The sequence below is a fragment of the Amblyomma mixtum genome, chromosome 3, assembly GCF_055824585.1.
Source record: "Amblyomma mixtum isolate Tamu chromosome 3, ASM5582458v1, whole genome shotgun sequence".
Lineage (NCBI taxonomy): Eukaryota > Metazoa > Arthropoda > Arachnida > Ixodida > Ixodidae > Amblyomma > Amblyomma mixtum.
In genome coordinates, this window is record NC_143014.1 from 26,328,860 (window position 1) to 26,352,284 (window position 23,425).

Below are 23,425 nucleotides of genomic sequence, written 5' to 3' on the forward strand. Positions count from 1 at the left end.
GTGCTCGGCTGCGCAGGCAGGCACTGCGCAGCGTGTCACGGGGCCGCGCCAGATACCGCCGGGTCGGCCGGTCGTCTCTCCGCGCTGACCAGCATTGACCAAGAGGTCACTGCTCGCCCGCAGCGTAACAGTTTGCACCATTCGCACGTAGATTTCCACATCAGGAATGAGGCCTCCCCGCAAGCACTTTCCGCGCTGTTGGAGCACGGCGCAAGTCTCTTTCACGCCGCGGCAGCTATGAAGCCACACGAGTGCGCACAACGCACGCGTATGCACGGCGGGCTTCACTCTGTCATGACTACCGCTACCTCTCAACAGCACGTATGATCGGTTCTTCAGTACACGCACGCGTGGTGCGATGAGGAGGCGCGAAACTTGACCACACTGCCTTCAGCTGCAATGGTTCACCGTATCTCGCTGAATCAGCAAGTGCAAAGGGAGGCGCGCTGAATGAACCTGAAGACCCTGCAGGCTTCAATGCCACAGGTGTGTTCCTTGTGAAAATATTAAGGCGAAAGCCTTTAATAGCACATGCTGTCGGCCAAAATTCTGTCACACGATAGCTGTCAAACGGATGACGGATGTCCACCGAGATATGTGAGACAGTTACTGCGTCATTTCCTCAAATACAATTTACATTTTCTTCATCACGGCACCTCTTCTTTCACTCCGACTTCCTCTCCTCCTTTACGGTGCGGTTCGGGTGTCCACCGAGATGACAGAATTACCGCGCCATTTCCTTTCCTCAGAAATGCGTTGCGTTCATACGTGCTTCCAACGAGCAAGGCATCGCGCCGAAAGGGCGATAGCGTTCTGTGGACTCCCTGGCAGCGCTGCAATACGCTGTCGCGTTCCACTCCTAAAGGCGAAGCTTAAGCGTAATTAACTAGTAATTAGTCATCAATTAGTAATCAGTCATTAATTATGTGTGACGTCATCCGGTGCCGCAGAGGCAGTCAAAGTGGTGCGGAAAACCAGTCAAAGAGCCCCCTGAATTTTTTGTGAAGGTAATGGCAAATAGTTTTCTGCGCTATGCAGAACAACTGTCTAAATCTAGAAGTGAATATGCACCAGCACAACAATCAGCCAGAAATCTTCACATCGTAAGCAAGGAAGCTCTGCATAAAAAAATGCAACTTACCAACACTGCAGGGATGGTGAGGGCTCCTCATCTTTCATTATATGTGCTGGAACAGAACAGCAATGTCTTTTTAGCCAGCAAACAAAATGACGGGGATAGCTTAACAAGTGAAGGCCACTCATACCCATAAATCCACCTCTCATACTACACATAAATAATACTCTGACATCATGCATACACAGAAGTGAATTTCACAATGTTAACTCACACCTTCAAAAGATTACGCTCCTCCACAGCCCAATGACGTTAAGAACTAGGCAACTTTCAAATAATGCTCATGACAAGGTAATCGGCAAATGGTATCTACAAGCTGTGTGACCAAATTTTCAGAACTTGCACCCTTGCCAAGAAAGCTCAGCTCTCAAGCAAGAGCAGTTTTAAAGCAGAAATGCATTCAAGGGATTGCACGGCAGATTTTCAACCGTTTTTGCATTCGTGTGGTGCTAACACTTTGGTATCTGCACTGCAGAATTTGCCCGGATAACAATGACAACTAAAAATGTCTTTGAAGGCTTAAACTGTATACATGGCTGTGTAGGTTATACAAATTATCTGGGTTAGCTTGGAAAAGAAACAAGTAGCAGGGAAAGAAGAAGATGGCCTCAATAGAATACAAATGCTTTCTATGGGTAAGCGGTGCAAATGCATTACTGAAGCAGCTGCAGCCACCATTTCGTCTGTGCATACGCAAAGTTTTAATCATGCCCACACATTTCAAAGCAGGGGGAGGTTCAAGCAAGAAAGGAGACAACCACTGAAAAAAGAAATTCTGCGCATGAAAATTGCACTAGTCGCTATATTTTAAACCAAGAAAGCTCATCATATGCATTGTGTAAATAGGACTACCCAGCCACCACCCCTGCCAAAAGTTCCCCATAAATCCACCCTGCTTCAAATTCGCAAACGAATGCCAAAGCAGACCAAGCATTCATCTCCTGGAAGTTGAAGAGCTCTAAACTTACTCGCCTCGATTGCAGAAACAACACAAGCCATATACCTCTTCATTGTAAGATTAGAAAGTATGCACAAAGCTACACCACTGTGTCACAACAGTTGGCATTACGTTCTAATGCATCACTTTAATAATCAACGGCTGCAATTCATTACCAAAACAGAAACCTGTTAAAATAAGTCCACATAAAGTAAAACACTCAACAACAATAAATCCCAACAACCCAACAACAGTAAACACAGCGCAAGGTGAAATTCCCACGGTTCATGAGAAAAAACAAAACAAAAACATAACATAAAAAACAAAAAGAATGAGATGATGATGAATGTTAAAGGAGCTGGCATCAAATTTTTGGAAACATTTTTTTCTTTAGAGTGATGCACGCACTCAGCTATGGTATACACGAGTCACGACGTGGAATTCACTTACGGCAGTCAAATAATTTTCTATTGCATTTTTTTTCTCGTTTCGTTCCAGTTACGGTTTCAAAAGCCAGATGATAGCTGTGACACACAAGACTTGTTCAGGTCGCGTGAGGCATGCAGCAACAGATATAATCTCTGCTTGTTCATTGTTTGCCATTCCAACTCTTCAGCAGGCTTGCATGAGAATTGATGAGAATTAAAACAAAGAAAGCAGTAACCATAGTGCAGTTTTTGCATGCCCCATGTGACCTGAACGAGTTTTGTACATCACAGCCATTGTTTCGTGGTTGAAACCGAAATAGCATGAAAGAAAAAAAACTGAATTCTAAAATATTTACCACTTGTTGGCACAATCCATGTGACTGTCTGCTTTTCTAACATACTGCACATCATTCCAAAGAAAGAAAACAATTAAAAATTGGTGTGTCTGCTCCTTTAATGGTGCAAGGGCAGCTTTGGTCAAAAAGCGTCATTGCACAAGGTGGGGTCAAAGGTCCATTTCCCAAAGATTTCGCACCAGACAAGCCGAGCACCAGGCCAGGGGAAAGCTTGTACCCATTGTACCACCGGTGGGTACCCGGTGGCACCGAGGATCGAACCCCACACCTCCCGCATGCGAAGCAGACGCTCACACCACTAGGCCACTGCTGCGGTCCTACTTATTTCATGAAGATGGTTTATGGTTTATAGGTGTTTAACATACCAAAGCGCCTCAGGCTATGAGGGACGTGGTAGTGAAGGGCTCCAGAAATTTCGACCAGCTGGGGTTCTCTAACGTGCACTGACATCGCACAGTACACAGGACTCTAGAATTTCGCCTCCATTGAAATTCGACCGGCCCAGCCGGGGTCGAACCAATGTCTTTCGAATCAGCAGCCGAGCGCCGTAACCAATGAGCCACCGCGGCGGCTTGTTTCATGAAGAGTCAAGCGAGACAATGTACAGCAATACCAGAATGGTGCTTACTGAAACAGGAAATATTCCCTTGCTGTACTTGCTGTGCCTAAATTCAGGCTATAAATGATAGTTACCCCGATCAAGGTGGTATTGTTGCACAATGCGAAAACCTTTCTTTGTTTTACTACAAACCCCAGTCAAAAAGGACCAACGCAACAATTGAAAACATATTTGCAACCTACTGAAATTCAACTGGCTATACGTGCTTCTATTTGTGCTTCTGAGAGTTCCAACTGGTCCTTTTTGAATGGGACAACAGAAGAGTCAAACTGTCTAACTGTATCGTCAAAGCTTCAGTATGTTCTGTTTGTATTCTGTAACTGTACACTAATTTACAGGCAACTCATGGAGGGTGCGGTTGGGCAGCTCTATTTCCACTATACATTTCAATGAGGATCCATGTAGTTTCCCACAGAAAAATTACCATTTGAGAAGGAAGACGCAGGGGGGGGGGGGGGGGGGTCTTCTTTAAATATCCCCTGTGCCTGCTGCTCACCCAACTTGCAGTTTTAATAGACCGATTTCACAAAGCCTACTGCGCATGCGCGCGTTTACCGGAAGTAGCCAGCCGCCATCTTGGCTGTAGTCCTTCGTGGCGTCGTCTGCACGACAGCCTACATTACTTTGCGCTTTGACTGGCATTATAGCCGGCCGCAGTAGCTTTCCGCCGTTTCGTTTATTGTGTTGAGCTCTATAAAGGAAACAGGCTCCACGGCGGAGTTTCGAGGGGTGCAATGCTAATCGCGGTAGGAGCAGCGCAGAGAGGGTGGTCAGTTGCCGCATGAAGTGGACTGGCCGCGGTGGCGACGCTGCATTTGTTCCTCGAACCTTGCTTTGGAAAATGCGGCAGGTGGCGATAAAAACGCGCTTGACCGCCGCTTTCGTTAATTTTGTCAGCAGAACATTTGAACGCATAGCGATGCACGCGATTTAGTTGACGTTTTCAGACAGTATTTACATTTCTTGCCACCTCATTTTGCTGTTTCAGTATTCGCTGTATTCACCAAGGCATTCGCTATAGACGTGTCACACAGCGTTTGTTGCCTTTATTTTTTCATCATAGCCCTTGGTCGAAACCGGCCATGCGATTGTTTTTTTTTTTTGTTCACGTAAACACATACATGTATTCACGACGTGCTCGGCGGGTCACCAGCAGGAAAGGTGAGCGATTCGAGGGAGCTATGCCGTTTTTCTAAATGGAGATGTGACAAATGCTTGTGTTCAGTACAAAATAAGAAAAGGAGAAGCCAATCGGGGAGCTTTTGAGTACGCCTCATTAGGGTTTAGGGGATTTTAATTTCGTGACGAATAGTTTTATTTTGATTATTGATACACTAATTACTTTTTTATTTAGGTTAGTATAATCTTCTGCCAGGGCGTCTCCCGTACGACTCACTTTCGCTATTTTCGCAGTACGAGTCTGAACACGTTGACTGATTGGTAAACACTAGATGGCCTTTTTTATCGAAAACAACTGACAAAATGTGGGTGATATCCCGGCATAAATGACATGTGGCTGTTACTGGAATACCATGTATGCTCAACGACCAGTGAACAACAAAACATTGGAAATTATTCCACATTTCGGCAGTGTTATAGCCTCGCTTTCTCATTCCGTGAAATAGAGAAAGCATTATCGCTAGTATGGGGGCTCGAGACATCAGGAGTGAATACGTGCACCAAGCTAACATTGTGGATTCCTGAATATAACAATAAATCTGAGCACACTTGTTCCCTTACAACCTCGCACACGGCAGAAATCGCTGCAAAGAAGGCTTGAGGACGCAGCACGAAGGCAAATCCGATTGCCTCCTTTTTAACAATTTAAGGGACTGCCTCAAAGCTGAGCGCCGCGTAAAAGGCATTTAATACAGTTCAGAACTTGCAAATTTGTCATTGTCCACTGATCAACAGGGACAGTACGGCTAAATGTACTGAACAGCACTTCTTCGGCTGCATCTCGTGAACAGCTTCTACGCAATGTCGTTTGGACATTTCTCTCATAGAAAACGGAAAATCCGGGACGCTCTGCTTCGCACAGTTGTCGGAGCTCACGACACACCTCAGGTGAACGCACTTGTCCCGCAAATACAGCATTCACGCAGAGAAACACCGTGTGGCAACGCAAACAGGGCTGCTTCTCGCGCGTGCGCCACGCACCGCGCTGACGCGGCCGCCGGCCGGAGTACCACAACTCCCTGAGTGCATCGCGGCGGCGGTGGCGTAGCGCAACTGCTTGTGAAATCGGTCTATTCAACACTGACTGTGAACAAACATGTCAGTATGGCACCAATTTTTTTGAAATTTTTCAATTAAGCTGTCATCGCTAGCAATTCTTGTTCATGTGCAAGCCTCTGTGAGTATACTTAAATGGATTCCAAAAACAAACTTCAGGAGTAAATTTTTTTAATTCCACTCTGCGCTGAACTGCACTTAGTGGAAACATTCCCGTCTAGTGATATGGCAATGCGGCTAATCCTATAAATTTTAATGAGTTTAACAAGGACACTGCTACCTCAGAGCATTTGGCCAATGTCAAAATATGTGAATAACAAAAGTCTGCAGAGACACTTAAGACTGCTTACGTGTGAGAAGGCATAAGGCCGCCCAATTACTTCGCGAATGCTATCACCGCGTTCTGCGGCATGATGTAACCCGATGCTATGCAGCTGGTAATTCTATCTCTGCATAGCTCTACGTAGCCGCTGCCGCACCCCTTCTGATCTGCGCACAAACTTCATGAAGGCAATCTCCCCTGTACCGCGGCCCACACTATGCCTTAAGAGTATGATGCAATAACTGACGGGTTTAATGCCCATACATGCGCAACTGGTTTTCTATTAAACATTCATAGATCCCTGGAAGTCCTGATACTACTCCTGGCACCGTGATGCAGCGGTTAAGCGGTATGCCACTGCCCTGGAATGGCAGGTGCTGCCACTGGTGAAATTTTTGTGATCCAGGTTGCTCTTCCCGAGCAACCTTGTGCAATCAATCATTACTTTAACCGCCACCTGCCAGGCTGCATGAGGCCACCATCTTTTATGGGTACCATGAAGTGTCGCCGCATACATACATGCACAGAAAGATGGATTTTCACTCAATGGGGCAAGCAATACTTACGCCTTAAAAAGCTCAATGCCTGAAAATGACCTGAGCAAGGCATGAATTTGTGCAGGCTTCAGGTACTGTTCTGTTGTAAGAAGGCTAAAGGCTCTCAATATCGGAAAAAGATACACTGAGGTGGCATGTCCGTAGGAAATACATTTGCAAAAAAAAAAAAAAACATAGAGTGCAGAAAAACATAAGTAGATGATAAAATATCTTAGCTCAATAGCCAACCCCAAGAAGTGCATAACTGCTAATAAAGCTCGGTGGATATTACATTTACACAAGAATGGCTATATTACATGCAGTTTCGCATCCCAAAGCTATACCTGGGTTAGGAAAGGTGAAGAAGTGGAGTGCTCCGGATTAATTTCGACCAACATGTATTCCATAATGCGCACTCACATCACAAGCACACAGGCATTTTCGCACTTTGCCCAAGTTGAAATTGGCTGTCAAAGCCAGGATATGAAAGATACAAGGGAGGATAGGAAAAGGCGACTGCTGATTCCCCCCCCCCCGTAGGGTCAGGCCAGAGCTGCCGTCTACAGGAAGCTGGAGACGAAGTGGTGTGTTGCCTCCGCCGAGGGGTTTTAAAGGTCCAAACACTCGGCATCGGCTCAACCACCAGGATCCCCTTTTACCCAGACATGGCAATGATACGCAAAGCTAAGCAGGGGTGCTCAGGTCCAAGGTAGAGCACTGCTCACCAACATACCCCTGCGGGGATGTCCCTGCGGATACTTGGGAAACCGTGGTGTCACAACTAACCATCTGGTTGCTGCAGATGCCCCTGTGGGGCAACAACATGGTGTTTGTGTATATACAGGTGGCCAGGCTTCCACAACCATATTATCCCAGCCACATTAATGTACTCCTTTGTTCCACAACACATCTCTACAAATTCATTTCATCATCATCAGCCTGACTACACCTCTCCCATGCCCCTCCAATTAACCCTGTCCTTGCCTTCACATTACACGCCCTGTCTAAGCCCATTTCTTCCTCTTGATTTTGACTAGGATCTTTTAAATCAGCATTTCTTCCCTTACCCACTCTGCCCGCTTGTGGTCTCTTAACGTTACACCTATCATTTTTCTTTCCATAGATTGCTGCTTCGATCCTCACTGAGTCAATGCTCATCGAACTCAATGCAGATCAACAGTTGTCACACGACCACTTTCAAGCGCAATCGAGCTCAATCCTGCTTTACTCGATGCCTATTCCTCAAGAGCGCTTGAGGTTCCAAGCACAATCGAAAGCACTCTCGCTCTCACGAAGCTATAAAAATAAACACTAGTTAACAAAACAAAACCACAATTGTTGTTGTTGTAACTGATTAACATGCAACACAGAATATTTTCAGGCACTATGCCGGCTTATAGTAAGCATATTTACAAATAATCTCAACACTCCGCTCTAAGCTTTGCCATCAGTGTAAACAAACATGGTGTCCTCCTGCTCATCGACACGCAAACTGTGGAGCGGGCACGAGACAGCCACTCACATCGACTGCTGGCAAGACAGCCTAGATGATTTCTGCTGGCAAGACAGCCTAGATGATTTCTGCTGGCAAGACAGCCCAGATGATTTCTGCTGGCAAGACAGCCCAGATGATTTCTGCTGGCAAGACAGCCTAGATGATTTCTGCTGGCAAGACAGCCTAGATGATTTCTGCTGGCAAGACAGCCTAGATGATTTCTGCTGGCAAGACAGCCTAGATGATTTCTGCTGGCAAGACAGCCTAGATGATTTCTGCTGGCAAGACAGCCTAGATGATTTGTGGCGCCAGAAGAGAAATGCCACAGTCTACGCAGAAATCGCGGAGGCGTTGCGGACCCTCGGGTTCTATCGCAGAGCAGCAGAGGTGCGCCACACGTCTGGCTACGGATTTGGCTGCCGCTGCCCCCGACTGCACAGTGTTGCCGGACATCACCATGTTATGGCTGTTGGCGGAACATTTGGTTCCACCTAACACACATGAAGGAAACTTCTCAAGGAGCATTGAAAATGCCCGTGTAGCACTGGATGTTTCGAGTGCCCGAAAATCTCGATGCAGATCGAGTTCAATGAGGATCGAAAGTGCCCGTGTGACAGGGGTATTAAGCTGAACCTTTTCGTTTCATTCATTTCAAGTAACTGAATATCCTCCATTCTTAAATGCATTAGTCCCTTCGTACAAAGTGGCAATTTTTATGCTTATTTCCCCTTTCTTGCAATAGAGCACAGTTCTCTCAGTCATGCTAGTATTTCTATTTTTATCTTTTCATATTGTAGTGCTTCTAACCTGCACATTTGTCAACTCTGCATCCTGCTACATTAACTTCCTGGCATACTAGGGCTAGCCAAGTTGCCTAGGAGCAGCTTCTTTTCCTTCCTCTTCTTTCCAATAGCCTAGTACAATTTTGTTTGTGAAAACAAACCTCTCATTTGTTCTTGTCAATTTTTAGCTAAAGCTACCCTTCCCTCTAAAAGGATCATAGAGGACAAATTACAAATAGTTTGGTTTGGTTTATTGGGGTTTAACGTCCCAAAGCAACTCGGGCTATGAGGGACGCCGTAGTGAAGGGCTCCGGAAATTTCGACCACCTGGGGTTCTTTAACGTGCACTGACATCGCACAGCACACGGGCCTCTAGAATTTCGCCTTCAAGAAATTCAGCTGTCGTGGCTGGGATCAAACCCGCGTCTTTCGGGCCAGCAGCCGAGCGCCGTAACCACTGAGCCACCGCGGCGGGGCTAAATTACAAATAGATAACCACAGTCTAACGACAAAGACACTACTTTAGCTGATATATATGTTGTGTTGGGTTTTATGGAACATAGGCAACTAAGGCCATTATGCGCGATGCTCAAGGTATAGAAGATTTCTGCAGACTTACAGAAATGTGAAAAATCATCGATGCTGTATAGGGCCTAAAACGTTAGTACTACCCAGTGATGACAAAGGAAAATAATTTTAGAAATGGCTACTAATAGAAGCATTAAACAGGATCAAGTAACCTCAGCGGCCATCCTTGGTTGGGCAAGGATCTCGAGGCTCCGAACCAATCCAATAAAGACCTCAGTCTACTTCTCAGAAGTGAGAAAGCGACTGAAGTGTATTATAAAATGAAGCAAAGCACTAGGGTAAGAATTCACAATTTTTGAAAAAAACCTGTATCCCTTAGAAAGCTAAAAACATAAGACATGGCAACAATTTCATTGTCACTTAAGTGCAGCGCTGGGTGAAATGGAGTGCATTCCTTATAAAATTGAGTGAAGTACTTTTTTTGTACTTTTTCGAGTTTTGAGCATGAGAATAAAATATAGTTTACTGCGAGTTCATCTCCACATTTTTCACATAGGGGTTTGTCTCGTTTTGTCAACAGAAAACTATGTGTCAGGTGAGTGTGTCCAATGCAAAATCGACAAAAGATTACTTCTTTGAAGTGTTTCTGATCTCTCCATGATTTCCATTTTCCCAAAATGGGCTTAACCAAATGTAGTTTGTTCTTAACTTCGCTTTTCCAAGCTGCTTGCCATTTATCTTTCAACTTAGTGAGCTTAGTGAGCACAGCTTCATGCAGTCTCTATGGCGCATGCTGACTTTCTCAATTTCACCGCTGTAAGTGTGTGAAGCGCATGTGTCTGCTCTCTCATTTCCCTCTACTATTCCAACGTGGCTCGGCACCAGCAGAGTGTTATCCTGTTACCTTGTGTTGTGATTTTTTATATGTTGTGTATTATGCTTCCGATTAGGGGCTCAGCTGCATTTCTAGTATGAGTGTATGGAGTGGGCTCAGTGAGTCAGTGTAAATTATGCTGTTTTCAGTATTGTAACTTTCATTCTTCTGGCCGCAGCTACACACACAGCATAAGGGCGTGTTCAGATAAGAACGTGAATCGACGTCCCATGACCATTTTTTGTTTTCAACAAAATTTTCATATGTGATAGGCAAATGTGTCCACACAAAGGAATTAGCCTTAGTTTTGCAAGAAACTTCGTAGTTTCCTCGGAAAAAAAATCGCATGTCACAAGATGTGGAGGAAAATGTCGTTCTTGGCACTTTGCAAAGTTGCAAGTTTGGAGCCTTATTGCATGCACAATAAATTTTTTCTGCACATCAGCATTTTTTTTTTAGAAACTCTTTGCAAATTGTAATATACGAAAAAATTTAAAAAAAAAAGGATTTCTTGCTATGTCAATCTTCTGAGTAAAAAATTGCAAACTTCGCTTCTGGAGCTATGTGATGCAAAAAAGGCACTTTTCAGGGCAGCCTTAGGGCAAGATGCCTAAAGATCTCCCCACTGAACATTTTTCGCAGTATTTTTCAGCTACTTTTGCTCACCTCAGGCAAGTTATGTAGCTCTAGACTTGACAGATATTTTTCAATATGGCCTCAAAATTCGCCGAAGTTCAAAAACGTCAAAAAGTGACAACTTTGGCTTGGATTTAAAAAGAAACATCGAATTTTGTTTGAAATTTGCCTGAATAACCCTCAAAACTTGATACTCTTAGGGCACTAGAAAAGTGTTCTATTATATTGTTTTAAATTACAAAAGTAAACATAAAACTGAGATCACGTTTTTGTTATCTAGAATTGCTTATTATTGCCTCTTAGAAATAGTAGCTGTCAGAAATTTCATTTAGCACTGACTGAGCGTGGTTACATTTTATTTACCACAATATCCGAACAATTCTCAATGCTTGTAGAGCTTCTATTCTCTTGTTAGCGGCGTTCTTAATGAGTCAAAATGGGAATAAATTCACTATTTCGCCTGATGTCTCAAGAACTGGCTGGTGGCGGTCAAATGTTTTTTGTATTCTCTAATTTTTTTCATCGTAAGGTCTATTGGTATGTAATCGATTCTTTAAAAGTATTAGATCATTAGTCGATTCTTAGAAAAAATGTTATATATCAAACTTCATATTAAAGTGTTTCTGAAATCGACGTTTCCGAAGCTGCATCATTTATCTCTGTGTTCAATGGTTCTATACAGGGCACTGTCAGGAGACAAAACTTCGTCTTCTGAGGGGAACAATTTATCTACAAGGTTTTTAATCAGGAGGAGTTTTAATAGGGAGGCAATTTACAAATGGGATGCCGCTTCATGTGCAGACTGCAAGAAATAAACGGCAGGAGTTGATTTCCGTCTGCACACAGTATATTGTCCAGCACTAAGCACAAACCAGATCACAGTATCTTCCATTCGGAAGCAGCTGTGGAGGCCATGTAGGATGCACTGCCTTCATTTGGCTGAACGTACTTCCACATGTGAAGCGTCTGAACTCCAGGCACTTTGCCATTTTCCGTTCTTCCTTCTTCATTTCACGAAAGTCTGCAAGCTCCCTCTGTTGGAGCTCCAGAATGGTGATGTTTTTTAGCGTTCCTTGAATTGCATCTACGAAGCCGCTGGTTGTTTGTATGGCCTGACTTGCAGGCTTCCGCAAACTGTGGTGTGATGCTCAATGTTTCACTAGCCCACCAACGCCGTCGCAAGCATTTTTGCAGTGTCCAGTGGCCGAAAACATCCATTTCGTCTCTTGACATTCACTGCGTTGTAGCTCATGAAACTGATATTTCTTCTTGAAGTGAGCGGGAGCCCCGTCGCTCACATATGTTATGTTGGTGTAGATTGGTGCATTGTCTTCGAGGTGTGCTTTGATTTTCGACAGAGCCAAGCATGCATGAGCTGAATCGTGAGACATATCGTCTGAAATAACGGCGTAGTTCCGAGTTGATTTCCTTGACGTGACAACGCACGTAAACACGGTGACCTGCTTTTTCTGCCAATGGTACGCTTGTACTGCGTCTGGAAGCACAACCGTCCAGTTTTCGGCGAAATCAAAATGCAAAACAATTGCACCTCTCTTGCAGTTGTGTTTTTCTTCATGTATTGCTCTTGCTTGCACAGATCTAATATAGTTGTGGGGAATCCATTTCATGGCCATTCTTTGAAATTCTCTCATGAATGATGAAGCGGTCAGAGTTTCTTTAACTAGCTCACCGTGTTCCCATGTAGCAATCAAAACCTCATCCTCGCTGCTCATTTCAAAATTTTCCGAAGTGAAAATGCCATCTTGTGGACACTGCTCACAATTCCTGAGGAAACATGACGCAGTGGGTTCTTGGCATACGCAGAGACTCTGAATATCTTCGGGAGAAAGCGACCTTCCGGACGCGTTCTGCAGTCCCACGAGGAACAGTTGAAAGTTTGCACAGCACACGCAAACACACACTTCCCATTGTGGCAAGCATTTCACCCACTTAGGACGCAAGGATATAAATTTTGTGAGGCCATCCTGGGAGGCAGGGTAAGCTAGCTTGTAGAGGCGGTATGCTTCTCGCAAGGACCGCGTCATGAAGCGTTTAGGTACCCATTCCTTCTCTCCCTCCTTTTCGATTCTGACAACACACTTTTTGTTCAGAGTCTGTGTAGAGCAGTCGAGTTCATCCATGGTGTAATATTGTAAAACGGTGGTAATGTCTTCCTGTTGTAGTTTACATCTCGTAAATCTCTCCTGTGTTGACCATACATGTTGACCACATGCCTTCTTCATCAACCATCTTTTTCGATTTTTGGATAACGTACCTCGTTGCCTCTAAAATAACTTCCTGCACATATTTCACGGTTAGGTTGCATGGTAGCAGTGTCAGCAGCTGGCAACGCTCTTGAAAGGACGTACACCTATTGTAGGCTGCATGTAGGCTGTATTCCCAGCTACTGCATTGTGCATACTTTTCTTCCAACACAGGCGAAGTCTCTGGGATATTATATGCTGCCTGTATCCCCCATCGGATTTTCGTCAGCACAGCTCTTGCCACCTCTTCCTGCTTTCACGTTGCATAGGAAAGTATGAGGCACTTTTCTAGAGTGCTCGGTGGCTTTAGGGGCGACATTGCGGAGGTAAGGCTGACACTGGAGTTTAAATTTTCTACGATTTCTTCCCCAGGGCAGAATTCTGCGAATGTTTTGGTTGACTCTCCCTGCATATTATCTATCTATCTATCTATCTGGTTTGTGCTTCATGCTGGACAATATACTGTGCGCACACCGAAACCAACTGCCGCCATTTATTTCTTGTTACGATTTTCTTAATTGCAATCTGCACATGAAGCAGCATCCCATTTGTAAATTGCCTCCCTATTAAAACTCCTCCTGATTAAAAACCTTGCAGATAAATTGTTCCCCTCAGACGATAACATTTTTTTCTCCTGACAGTGCCCTGCATAGAACCACTGAACACAGAGATAAATGATGCAGCTTCGGACACATCGACTTCAGAAACATATTAATATTAAGTTTTATACACAAGTTTTTTTCTAAGAATCAACTAATGACCTAATATTTTTAAAGAATCGATTACATACCAATGGACCTTACGATGAATAAATTAGAGAATACAAAAAACATTTGACCGCCACCAGTCAGTTCATGAGAAATCAGGCGAAATAGCGAATTTATTCCCATCTTGACTCGTTAAGAACGCCGCTAACAAGAGAATAGAAGCTCTACAAGCATTGAGAATTGTTCGGATATTGTGGTAAATAAAATGTAACCAAATTTCTGACAGCCTAGTCAAATTTCTGACAGCTACTATTTCTAAGAGGCAGTAATAAGCAATTCTAGATAACAAAAACATGATCACAGTTTTATGTTTATATTTGCAATTTAAAACAATATAATGAAACACTTTTCTAGTGCTTTAAAAGTGTCAAGTATTAAGGATTATTCAGGCAAATTTTAACAAAATTCGATGATGTTTTTTATAAATTCAAGCCAAAGTTGTCACTTTTTGACGCTTTTGAACTTTGGCCAATTTTGAGGCCATACTGAAAGATATCTGTCAAGTCTAGAGCTACAGAACTTGCCTGAGGTGAGCAAAAGTAGCTGAAAAATACTGAGAAAAATGTTCAGTGTGGAGGTCTTTAGGCATCTTGCCCTAAGGCTGCCCTGAAAAGTGCCTTTTTTGCATCACATAGCTCCAGAAGCGAAGTTTGCAATTTTTTACTCAGAATATTGACGCAGCAAGAAAACATTTTAATTTTTTTTGTATAGTACAATTTGCAAAGAGTTTCTAAAAAAATGCTGATCTGCGGAAAACATTTATTGTGCATGCAATAAGGCTCCAAACTTGCAACTTTGCAAAGTGCCAAGAACGACATTTTCCTCCACATCTTGCGACATGCGATTTTTTTCCGAGAAAACTACGAAGTTTCTTGCAAAACTAAGGCTAATTCCTTTGTGTGGACACATTTGCCCATCAAATATGAAAATTTCGTTGAAAACAAAAAATGGCCATGGGACCTCGATTACCGTTCTTATCTGAACACGCCCATAACATTCAGCAGTGAATATTGATGCACAATTCAGCAACCCAAGATTTTTTTTTCTCAATTTCCTTGTGCTGCAGCACTCCTGACATTTTCTCGATTTTGAGCCATGTGTGTAAAGTTCTCTGCAGCTTGCATATTTTTCTTTACAAGCCAAATATTTCTGTAGTATGTGTTCATGTGGCTTTTGTTTTTTGCGAAAGTGTGTTAATGTGAAGTCAAACACAGAGGATAAGCTGTACCATGGCAGCAGTGGATTGTGTCTTTGGGCAAATGTCAGGTAGGGCTTCTAGCAATCCTAACTCTTGACATTTATCTTCGAAGCATAATAACAGAGGCCTTACTGGTTGGGGCTTATTATTGAAGAGTCTTGGAAGGGCTCTTTGTAACTATGGGATAACAAAGGTGTTTCGTTACGGACTTTATCTTTAGTACATATGCGCACATAAGCGTTATTCTCCTATCTGTGAGGGGAGGTTTGTCTGTTTCGACGTAAAGGCTATTCACAGGGGATGTTCTGTATACACCAGTTGAAAGCCGCAAACCTAGGTTTTGTATCGGATCCAGTCACTTAAGGTAAGATGATCTCGCTGACCCATAAACTACACATCCATAATCTAAGGAAGAGCGCACTACAGAGCGGTAGATTTGTAGAAGACATGTTCTATCGGATCCCCAGTGTTTTCGTGAAAGTACTTTGAGTAATTCAGGGACCGTGAGGCCTTCTTTTTGAGAACATTAATGTGAGGTAGAAAAGTCGAGTTTTTTGTCAAATGTAATGCTTAAAAATTTATGTTAGTTTTTTACAGGTAATTCGCTTTCGTTTAGGTGTAAGGTGGGGTTGGTCTGTAGGCCTCGTCTGAGCAAGAACAGAACGGCCACTGTTTTCTGTGTGGACAACTGGAAACTATTGCTATCTGCACATATCACTAGTTTGTTTATTGTCAACTGTATTTGCCTCTCGCATGTTGCTGTTTGAGCATGTGCAGGCTATTTGAAGATCATCAACGTAGACTGAATACATGATGAACTTCGGAATTACTTTGGCTTTGGAATTCACTTTTATAACAAAGAGTACTCCATTTTCTTGAATGAAGTTCCCTGAGAGGGTTGAGCCTAGACACACGTGAAAGGAACGGTTGGACAGGAAATCATTTAGGTAGTTTAATGCCCTGCCACGGATGCCAAGCTCTGCTAGGTCGCAAAGAATTCCGAACCTCTAGGTTGTGTCAGATGCTTTCTCCAGATAAAAAAAAACAGCAAGGCAGTGTTGTTTGTGTACAAAAGTTTCTCTGACTATCTTCAAGGCGAACTAGACGGTCAGTTGTTGAGCATGCCTTTTTGAGATCACACTGATGGATGTCAAGAAGCTCACGAGCTTCAAGGACAAAAGTTAATCTTATATTCAGGAGACTTTCAAAAGATTTGGCGAGACAGCTTGCAAGGGCTATTGGCCTACAAGTACTAGGGGAAGCTGGAGATTTTCCAGGCTTAAGCAATGCTACTATAACGGGTCTTTTCCACTCCTTAGGTATTTTTCCTTCTGTGAATATTTTGTTACAGAAATTTAATAGGGCCTCTACAGCAGGCTGGGAAAGATGGGCAAGCATTTCGTAGTGTACCGGTCGGGTCCTGGAGCAGTTTTTTTCCCAGCAGACAGTACTCTACAGATTTTTTGGAGGGTAGTTAGATTATTGTTCTTTTCATTAACACTTCCGCTTGTTGGAAGTCTGTTCTTAGGCTGTGTTTTTGTATTTTATAAATGACTGGCTATAGTGTGAAGAACTTGAAACCGCAGCGAACTTGAAACCGTGCTCCCCCAATTGTCCACCTGTTCCCCTATACTTGTTTGTGTTCCAGGTGTTTTCAAAAGAGGAATTGTGAAGGATGAGTAGCTGCCATTTAGTTTTCGAACCTGCTCTCACATATTTTTTAATGTGGTTGAGCTGTTTATAGAAGACACATAAGCTTTCCATGCTGTTTTCTGGGCATTGCGCCAAATATACTGTGCTTGTACTCTTGCCTTTTTCAAAATGATAAGTTTTCATGTGTTAGGTATCTATGGAAAATGCCCAACGCTTTGTTTTCTTTCTTTTTCGCTTCTAGACACTCCTGTGTGTACCAAACTTCATGATTTTATCGCACCACTCCCAAGGATTGATGAATAGACAGCCGTGCAGCAATGGTTATACAGGTTGTGAACATTTCATTCAGTTCGTCATATCGCAATCATCTGAAAATATTTTCTCCACACTGGCTTTTTTCTCAAAAAAGTGCCCAGTCGGCTAGATTCAACTTCTAACGGCAAGGTTTGGTCAGGATAAGTGATGATGAGAATGACAGGCTGATACTGACAGCCAAATGATCACTTCCACACGGGGTAACTAGGACATCCCGCTTAAAATTCATAAAAACAGATAGCAAACTAAAAGATAAATCCAAGCAGCTTATTCTTCCAGTTCCTGGAGAGCAGTACATGTGTTTTCCCGTATTCAGTAGGCCCACATTATTGCACAGAATAAAATCGAAAATACAGCCTCCAGTGTCCGTTTGTTCACTACCCCAAAAAGAGGAGTGTGCGTTAAAATCCCCCACTACCAGATATGGCTCTGGCACCTGTTCAAAAAGTGCTTTTAAGGCATGTGATGTTACTGATAGATGTGGCTGAAGATATACCGAGCGTATTATTATTGTTTTAAAATTAAGGATGGTGACTGCTACAGCTTCATATTTGGTGTTAAGGTTTATTTCGTGAGTTGCAACAACACTCTGGAAAACGATAGCAGCCCCTCTGGACAGTCTATTTGCTTGCTCTCGGTCACACCGAAAGACTTCATGCCTCTTTAGAATATTTTTTTGTAAAGGTCCTAAGTAGGTCTTTTGTAGACATAGGACGACCGGACAAAGCAAGTTCAAAATATCTTTTACATTTCTGTAGTTTTTTTTAAAATCCACAGCAATTCCAGTGGATTAAAAATCTCATGTTAAATGAGTTTTGGGGGGTGTACTATCGCGCTCAATATGAGTTGCAACGCGCGGTCATCGACCGGGGCTCGTTCCGTGGTGTGCTTCCTCCAAACAGTCGCTCGGAATTCTGGGAGAAACTTCTTCCTGTGCGGGGGTGCTGTTGTTTCCTGGAACAGCAGTTTCTCCCAGAATTCCGAGCGACTGTTTGGAGGAGGCACGCCACGGAACAAGCCCCGGTCGATGACCGCGCGTTGCAACTCATATTGAGCGCGATAGTACTTAAAAACGAAGTCTCTGGAGTTTTTGAGCCCATTATTGGACTTTTTTTTTTTTTCCTTTCTTTTTTTCGGTCAAGAGAGCTACACCTCCGCTGAAAGCGGGGGCGATCCTGGCGTTGTGTCCATCGTATCCCTAGAGGCACTGGAGGACCACAGAGTAGCTGCGGGTGCCTGAGTTGTAGGCCCCACCCGATTGGGGGAAAGCGTTGCGGGCTGCCAACCCAGAATCCGGAAAGCCGTTTGTCAGAGGTGGCAGGGCACCCTTTGCGGCATCTGCCGGGGGCTTGGATGACCCTGCCTCAGGCTCACTGTGTGTGGCCTGGGCAGATGCCGAGGCCTGAAGTGGTGCCCCGCCCCGTCGCACCACATCGGTGAAGTTTGTTCTGGCTGTGAACAAGAATGTTCCCTGTGTCTGTGAAAATCGTTTTCAGGCTTCTCGAGATGTTATGTTTTCCTTAGTTTTAATAGTTCTTATCTCTTTCTTCCAGGATGGGCATGACCTTGAGTATACGGGGTGGTCCCCTTCACAGTTTGCACATTTGGCACTGTGTTGCAGACATCAGATTGGTGTTCATTGGATGCACATTTGGCACAAGTTTGGCGGCTGTGACAGCTCTGAGAGCAATGGCCGAATCTTTGACACTTGAAGCACCGTCGGGAATTTGGAATGTATGGTCTTACAGTTATTTTCATATACCCTGCTTCTATGGATACGGGAAGTTGGCTGGAGGCAAATGTCAGGACTAAGTGTTTCGTCGGTATTTCCTTGTCGTTCCGGATTTTCATACGATAGACATTTGTGAGGTTCTGGTCTCTGAGGCCCTCCAACATTTCATGTTCAGTCAGGGTAACAAAATCATGTTCAGAAATAACACACTTGACAGTATTGGAGGGACCTATGGGCACTGATGGAAACAGGTATGTCTCCAAAGGTTACTATACTTGAGAGCTTGGAATACTGCGCTTTGTCCCGGATCTGAAGGAGCAGGTCGCCGTTGGCCAGCTTCATCACCTTTTTGGGAACAATGAAAGGCAAGATGATTCTCGCTTGCTTGTCTGCTACTTCACTGTGTACCACGTGGTGTCTTGGGAAGATTTCTTTTGTTTTTTGCAGGAATGCTGCTGTGACATTGGTCTGCACTCTTTTTGGAAAGCGACCATTTTGTGTGGCAGGAGCAGCCATAAAACAAACTGTATTGTTCGGCTGTGGTGCCAGCCACATACCATGGAGCCCAATGAGGGGACGGGACAGGAGCTTGCAAGCAAGTCCTGCCCACGCCAGCTGTACACCATGACTATAACCAAATATGGGGCAACTCAGGGTAGTCACTGCACGCAAGGTTAACCCTAGCCACCAGGGAAGCTAGAAAAAGCCGAAATGTGAAAGGCAGGTATCGCCACCACTGGCTGATTTCAAAAGTACACTGCTGTGCATTGACACAGTTTTCGTGAATGCGGCTAGGCTACATTGCGATTCCCTTCAAAACGATGATCACAGAGTTCTCTTCAAAGTAGGCATGCAGAGTTTCAATCGAGCAGCGGGAATTTTTTGTTACTCCAATTTTTCTCAGCAACAAATGCTGCCACAACCTAGACAGAGCCACAGAATCAATTTTTACTCAGAATAAAAATTGGTGGAATTGTCCTCAGTGTCGCTTTAACTGAAAGAAGAGCGTTTCATGCGGAATTGAAAAAATAGAAAGTGTTTGGTGGCAATAAACAAAATTTAGTTATAACAAGGAAGGATTATTAGTTAAACCTTCAAAACCGCCTGCTGACATCATTGCACCTGCGCCACCGTATGCTGGCCACTCATCGCTTTCACCTTTTATGTTTTCCATAGCAGTTTAAAATTCAAAAATATTACTTATTCACAAGCAAGGTTCCGAACACAATAAGCGGCGCAATTGCTTACCCTGAATTTTTTTTTAACTCTAACAAAAGAAAAAAAAAACTTCTGTTCAAAAGTTAAGAATCCTTCTTTCTTAATTTTCTGCTTTCGAAGCCGAGGTTTGTTTTTAGTCATGAACAATCCGCTGAACCTACTTCACTCAAATTGTGGAAGTTTATCCTAAAAAAAAATAGAAAACTATTCACACTTTGAATGTTTGTTGACTTTAGCAAATGTTTTAACAGGTTAAATCACTATATTCTCCCAGATAAATTAAACAAACATGACATTAGAGCAACCCACTACTGCTATAAACGGGACACTGAGGACAAATTAATGCTTACCTGTATTGAAACACTACCATATACTAACGATAAGGAGACTACTCTAGCCCAAAACAGCTCTTTTATAAGCTAGAAAAGACAAAAAAAAGAATAAAGGTGTCGCCATCACCAGCCGATTTCACATTTAAATTGCGTACAGACACTGCATATTTGCGCGGATCCCACTGGCTATGCTACACAATTTCAAATTTCAATTTCAAAAATTTCAATCATTCTTCTGGAAGCACCGATCTAGTAACGTCTCGGTTTCTTCTCCATCCATATTTCACCTCCTTATCACTGCTTGGCATGGACGCGTTGGTGTTTTAATTGGAAGTGAACAGCCTGACAAGCTTTCTATGGAAATCCAGTGGTAGAAATCTAACTTCGCACTATCCCAAGCTTTGAGTCAGCATTTGAATTTTGCTGCATCTGAGGTGGTACGATGGGGGCTCTGCCTCCTCCCCTCTTCCCACCCCTCTCCATTCCATGCACTGGCCCGCAGAAATCGAAAGTGCAGCAGCCCACATGGTGAAATGAGCTCGGTACCCCTAACCTAGAACAATATGTGCTTTCCCATGTTGGATGACAGCATCAAGAGCCCTTGGAGTACTGCTGCTGTTGCCGATATTGAGATGTTCTGCTTGGTACTGTGATGTCTTGCTTTTGTTATGTGCAGCATAATTTTTACTCTCACATCAGCATTAACTTGTTTAATTTGCAATTTTTGCCTCACAATAGGTGCACACAGCTAGGAACACAAGAAGCACTCACTGCATATTCGAAATGCTGCACAGAAGACATAAAATTAACTGATTTATGTGGTCATCACAAGCACGTGTGACTGACTGAAACAAAACAGAAACAGTTTCTAAAAAACTAGGCACGTACATACATGGAATAATAACCATTATTTTACAGTATGCAACAACACAGAGGAGGAAATGAGACATTTTTAAATCGCACATTACCACAGATGGTAATAATTTCGAAGGCAAGAGGATTCCAATTTTTTGATGTTCACAGTAGAAAAGAAATTGACGAATTTTGCTAAAACAGTGGTTATGTCTTTCATTAACAGCCCACTTCCTCTACTTTTAAATTACACTTCCAATGACTCATCACTGCACAGGGTTCTAAAATATAAGTACCTTGGCATCATATTTACCACTGACATCTCCTGGTCAAAACATAAATTTCATTTTCATTAAAGCACTTAAAAATCTTGGGGTCTTGAGGCCCAACTTCCCCGATGCTCCAAAACAGACTCAGCTATTAATGTAGAAATCTTTAATTCATACCATACTCGATTATGCATCTCTTACCTGGAACCCTCAAATATTATGCCATTAACCTCACTGACAGCATTCACAGATTATCAGTTCAGTTCACATATCGTCACTATGTTCATTTCTCACCCTTTTGTGCTTTTTTCTGTTAACCCCCTCTATCCGTGTGTCGGCACATCAAGTCACTGAAACTCCTGTACTGCATCGTCAACGCAGCGGTAGCGGTGACACAAGGACGTGGGCCAATTTTTCGTGCATTTCTACTTTGTACAATAACCCCAGTCACCGACTTTCTTTGGCCCTGCATAACCTTCAGCACGGATTTGCCTTTGCTCGCATTAGCCTGCCACACCAATGGACGTATCAAGATTATCCATACAGCTGCACCAGAATTCACCAACCCTCGGCATTATCGACGGAATCTTCTGAAAGCGAACTGTTCAACTGGTGTTGTACCACGGAGCCTTTCATTCTGGCAGTGGTGGCAGCGGTGGTAGCGGCAGAAGGACAGGGGCAGATTCTTCGTGTATTTCTACTTTGTGCCGGTTGGTGAAAACTGTTTTGATGCTTTGTGAGCAGCGCTTGACTCGTCAAAATCAGTTTTGAAAGTGACTGTTTCATTATGCTTACTAAAGTACCGTATTTACTCGCATAATAGGCGCACTTTTTTTCCAGAAAATCCGGCTCAAAGTTCGGGGTGCGCCTATTACGCGGGGTAAAATTTCCGGAAATTTTTCGACTCGCAAAATTGAACACACTGCGTAAACGCACTCGTGTACGGGCCGCACCCCGTTTTCGCGAAGAAAATGTTAAGAAAAAAAAAAAAGATCCGTGTAAGGGTTGCACCGAAACTTTCCACGACACACGCGGGAATAGCCTTAGGAATGCACGCGCCGCGCCGAGGCCTCCGCGATCGGCTCCGGCTGCGCGCAACGGGCGCTTGATCGCGGAGGCCACACACGCGCGCAGGAGCTTCCAGACGCCGCCCAGGAGGGCGCCCAAGGCCAAGCTTATCATCATCATCATCGCGTTCCTCCGCCCCGAGCTTTCGCTATCTATATCGCCATCAGCATCTCCAGCTCGTTTTTTTTTTTTTTTTTGTTGCTTTCAAGTGCCGGGATTTGCGGTAGCGCGATAGTTATCGTGGTTTATGGCTTTGCCGCGGAGAGCGTTGATGTTTTAGCTCGACGGGCAAGCACCTTAACAGCTACATGGCTGGGAGTTTGCTCTCGAACGCGGCAAGCGTGGGGCAGGTCGGAAAATACGACGTGGCCGAGAAGTGCGGCAGTTCAGCAAAAACTTTGTTAAAATAAAGATTGGGAAGCGGGGGGGGGGGGGGGGGGGTGGCGAGGCGTCGGCTTGCAATCGTGTAAATACAGTATTGATCACAGTGCCAAGTTCGGGGTGCGCCTATTATGCGCGGAAATAAAAAAATCTGATTTTTCGCGCCCTAACTAGGGGTGCGCCTATTATGCGAGTGCGCCTATTACGCGAGTAAATACGGTATGCTTGGCCTGCAACAAAGGGCTCCCAGTGACCAGGTTCCTGAAATGCACGGAGTGTAATCATGGTTACCACACTGAAAAATGTTCCGGCATGACTGGGGCGATGTTAAAATTAAAGCAAGGTTCACTAAACAAGTAGTGGAAGTATACCTTACTTATAGTACTACAAGGCTGCGTGGAGGCACCACTACAAAATCAAGCCAGATGCTTGATGTTCAAACCGCTCTTGCCAATATTATCACTAAGCTAGAGTCACGGGGGCCCTGCCGCAG

General features: G+C 43.9%; 1 protein-coding gene, 1 long non-coding RNA gene and 1 pseudogene across 4 annotated transcripts in view; 1 reads left to right on the forward strand and 2 right to left on the reverse strand.

Moving 5' to 3' along the window:
• The window catches only part of stg (string), a 151,728-nt gene that overhangs the window by 113,453 nt on the left and 14,850 nt on the right, over nucleotides 1-23,425 (reverse strand). For all 3 annotated transcript variants that reach the window (XM_089578437.1, XM_089578438.1, XM_089578439.1), the window contains one exon: nucleotides 1,142-1,187. In XM_089578437.1, the coding sequence (XP_089434563.1) occupies nucleotides 1,142-1,187 (46 nt within the window). The remainder of the gene's footprint in view (nucleotides 1-1,141; nucleotides 1,188-23,425) is intronic.
• Nucleotides 45-22,942, forward strand: LOC149349476 (uncharacterized). The gene is made up of 3 exons (XR_016290095.1): nucleotides 45-486; nucleotides 17,007-17,094; nucleotides 18,634-22,942. It is a non-coding gene; the product is annotated as an uncharacterized LOC149349476 (long non-coding RNA).
• LOC149349477 (uncharacterized) lies at nucleotides 11,714-13,120 on the reverse strand (annotated as a pseudogene).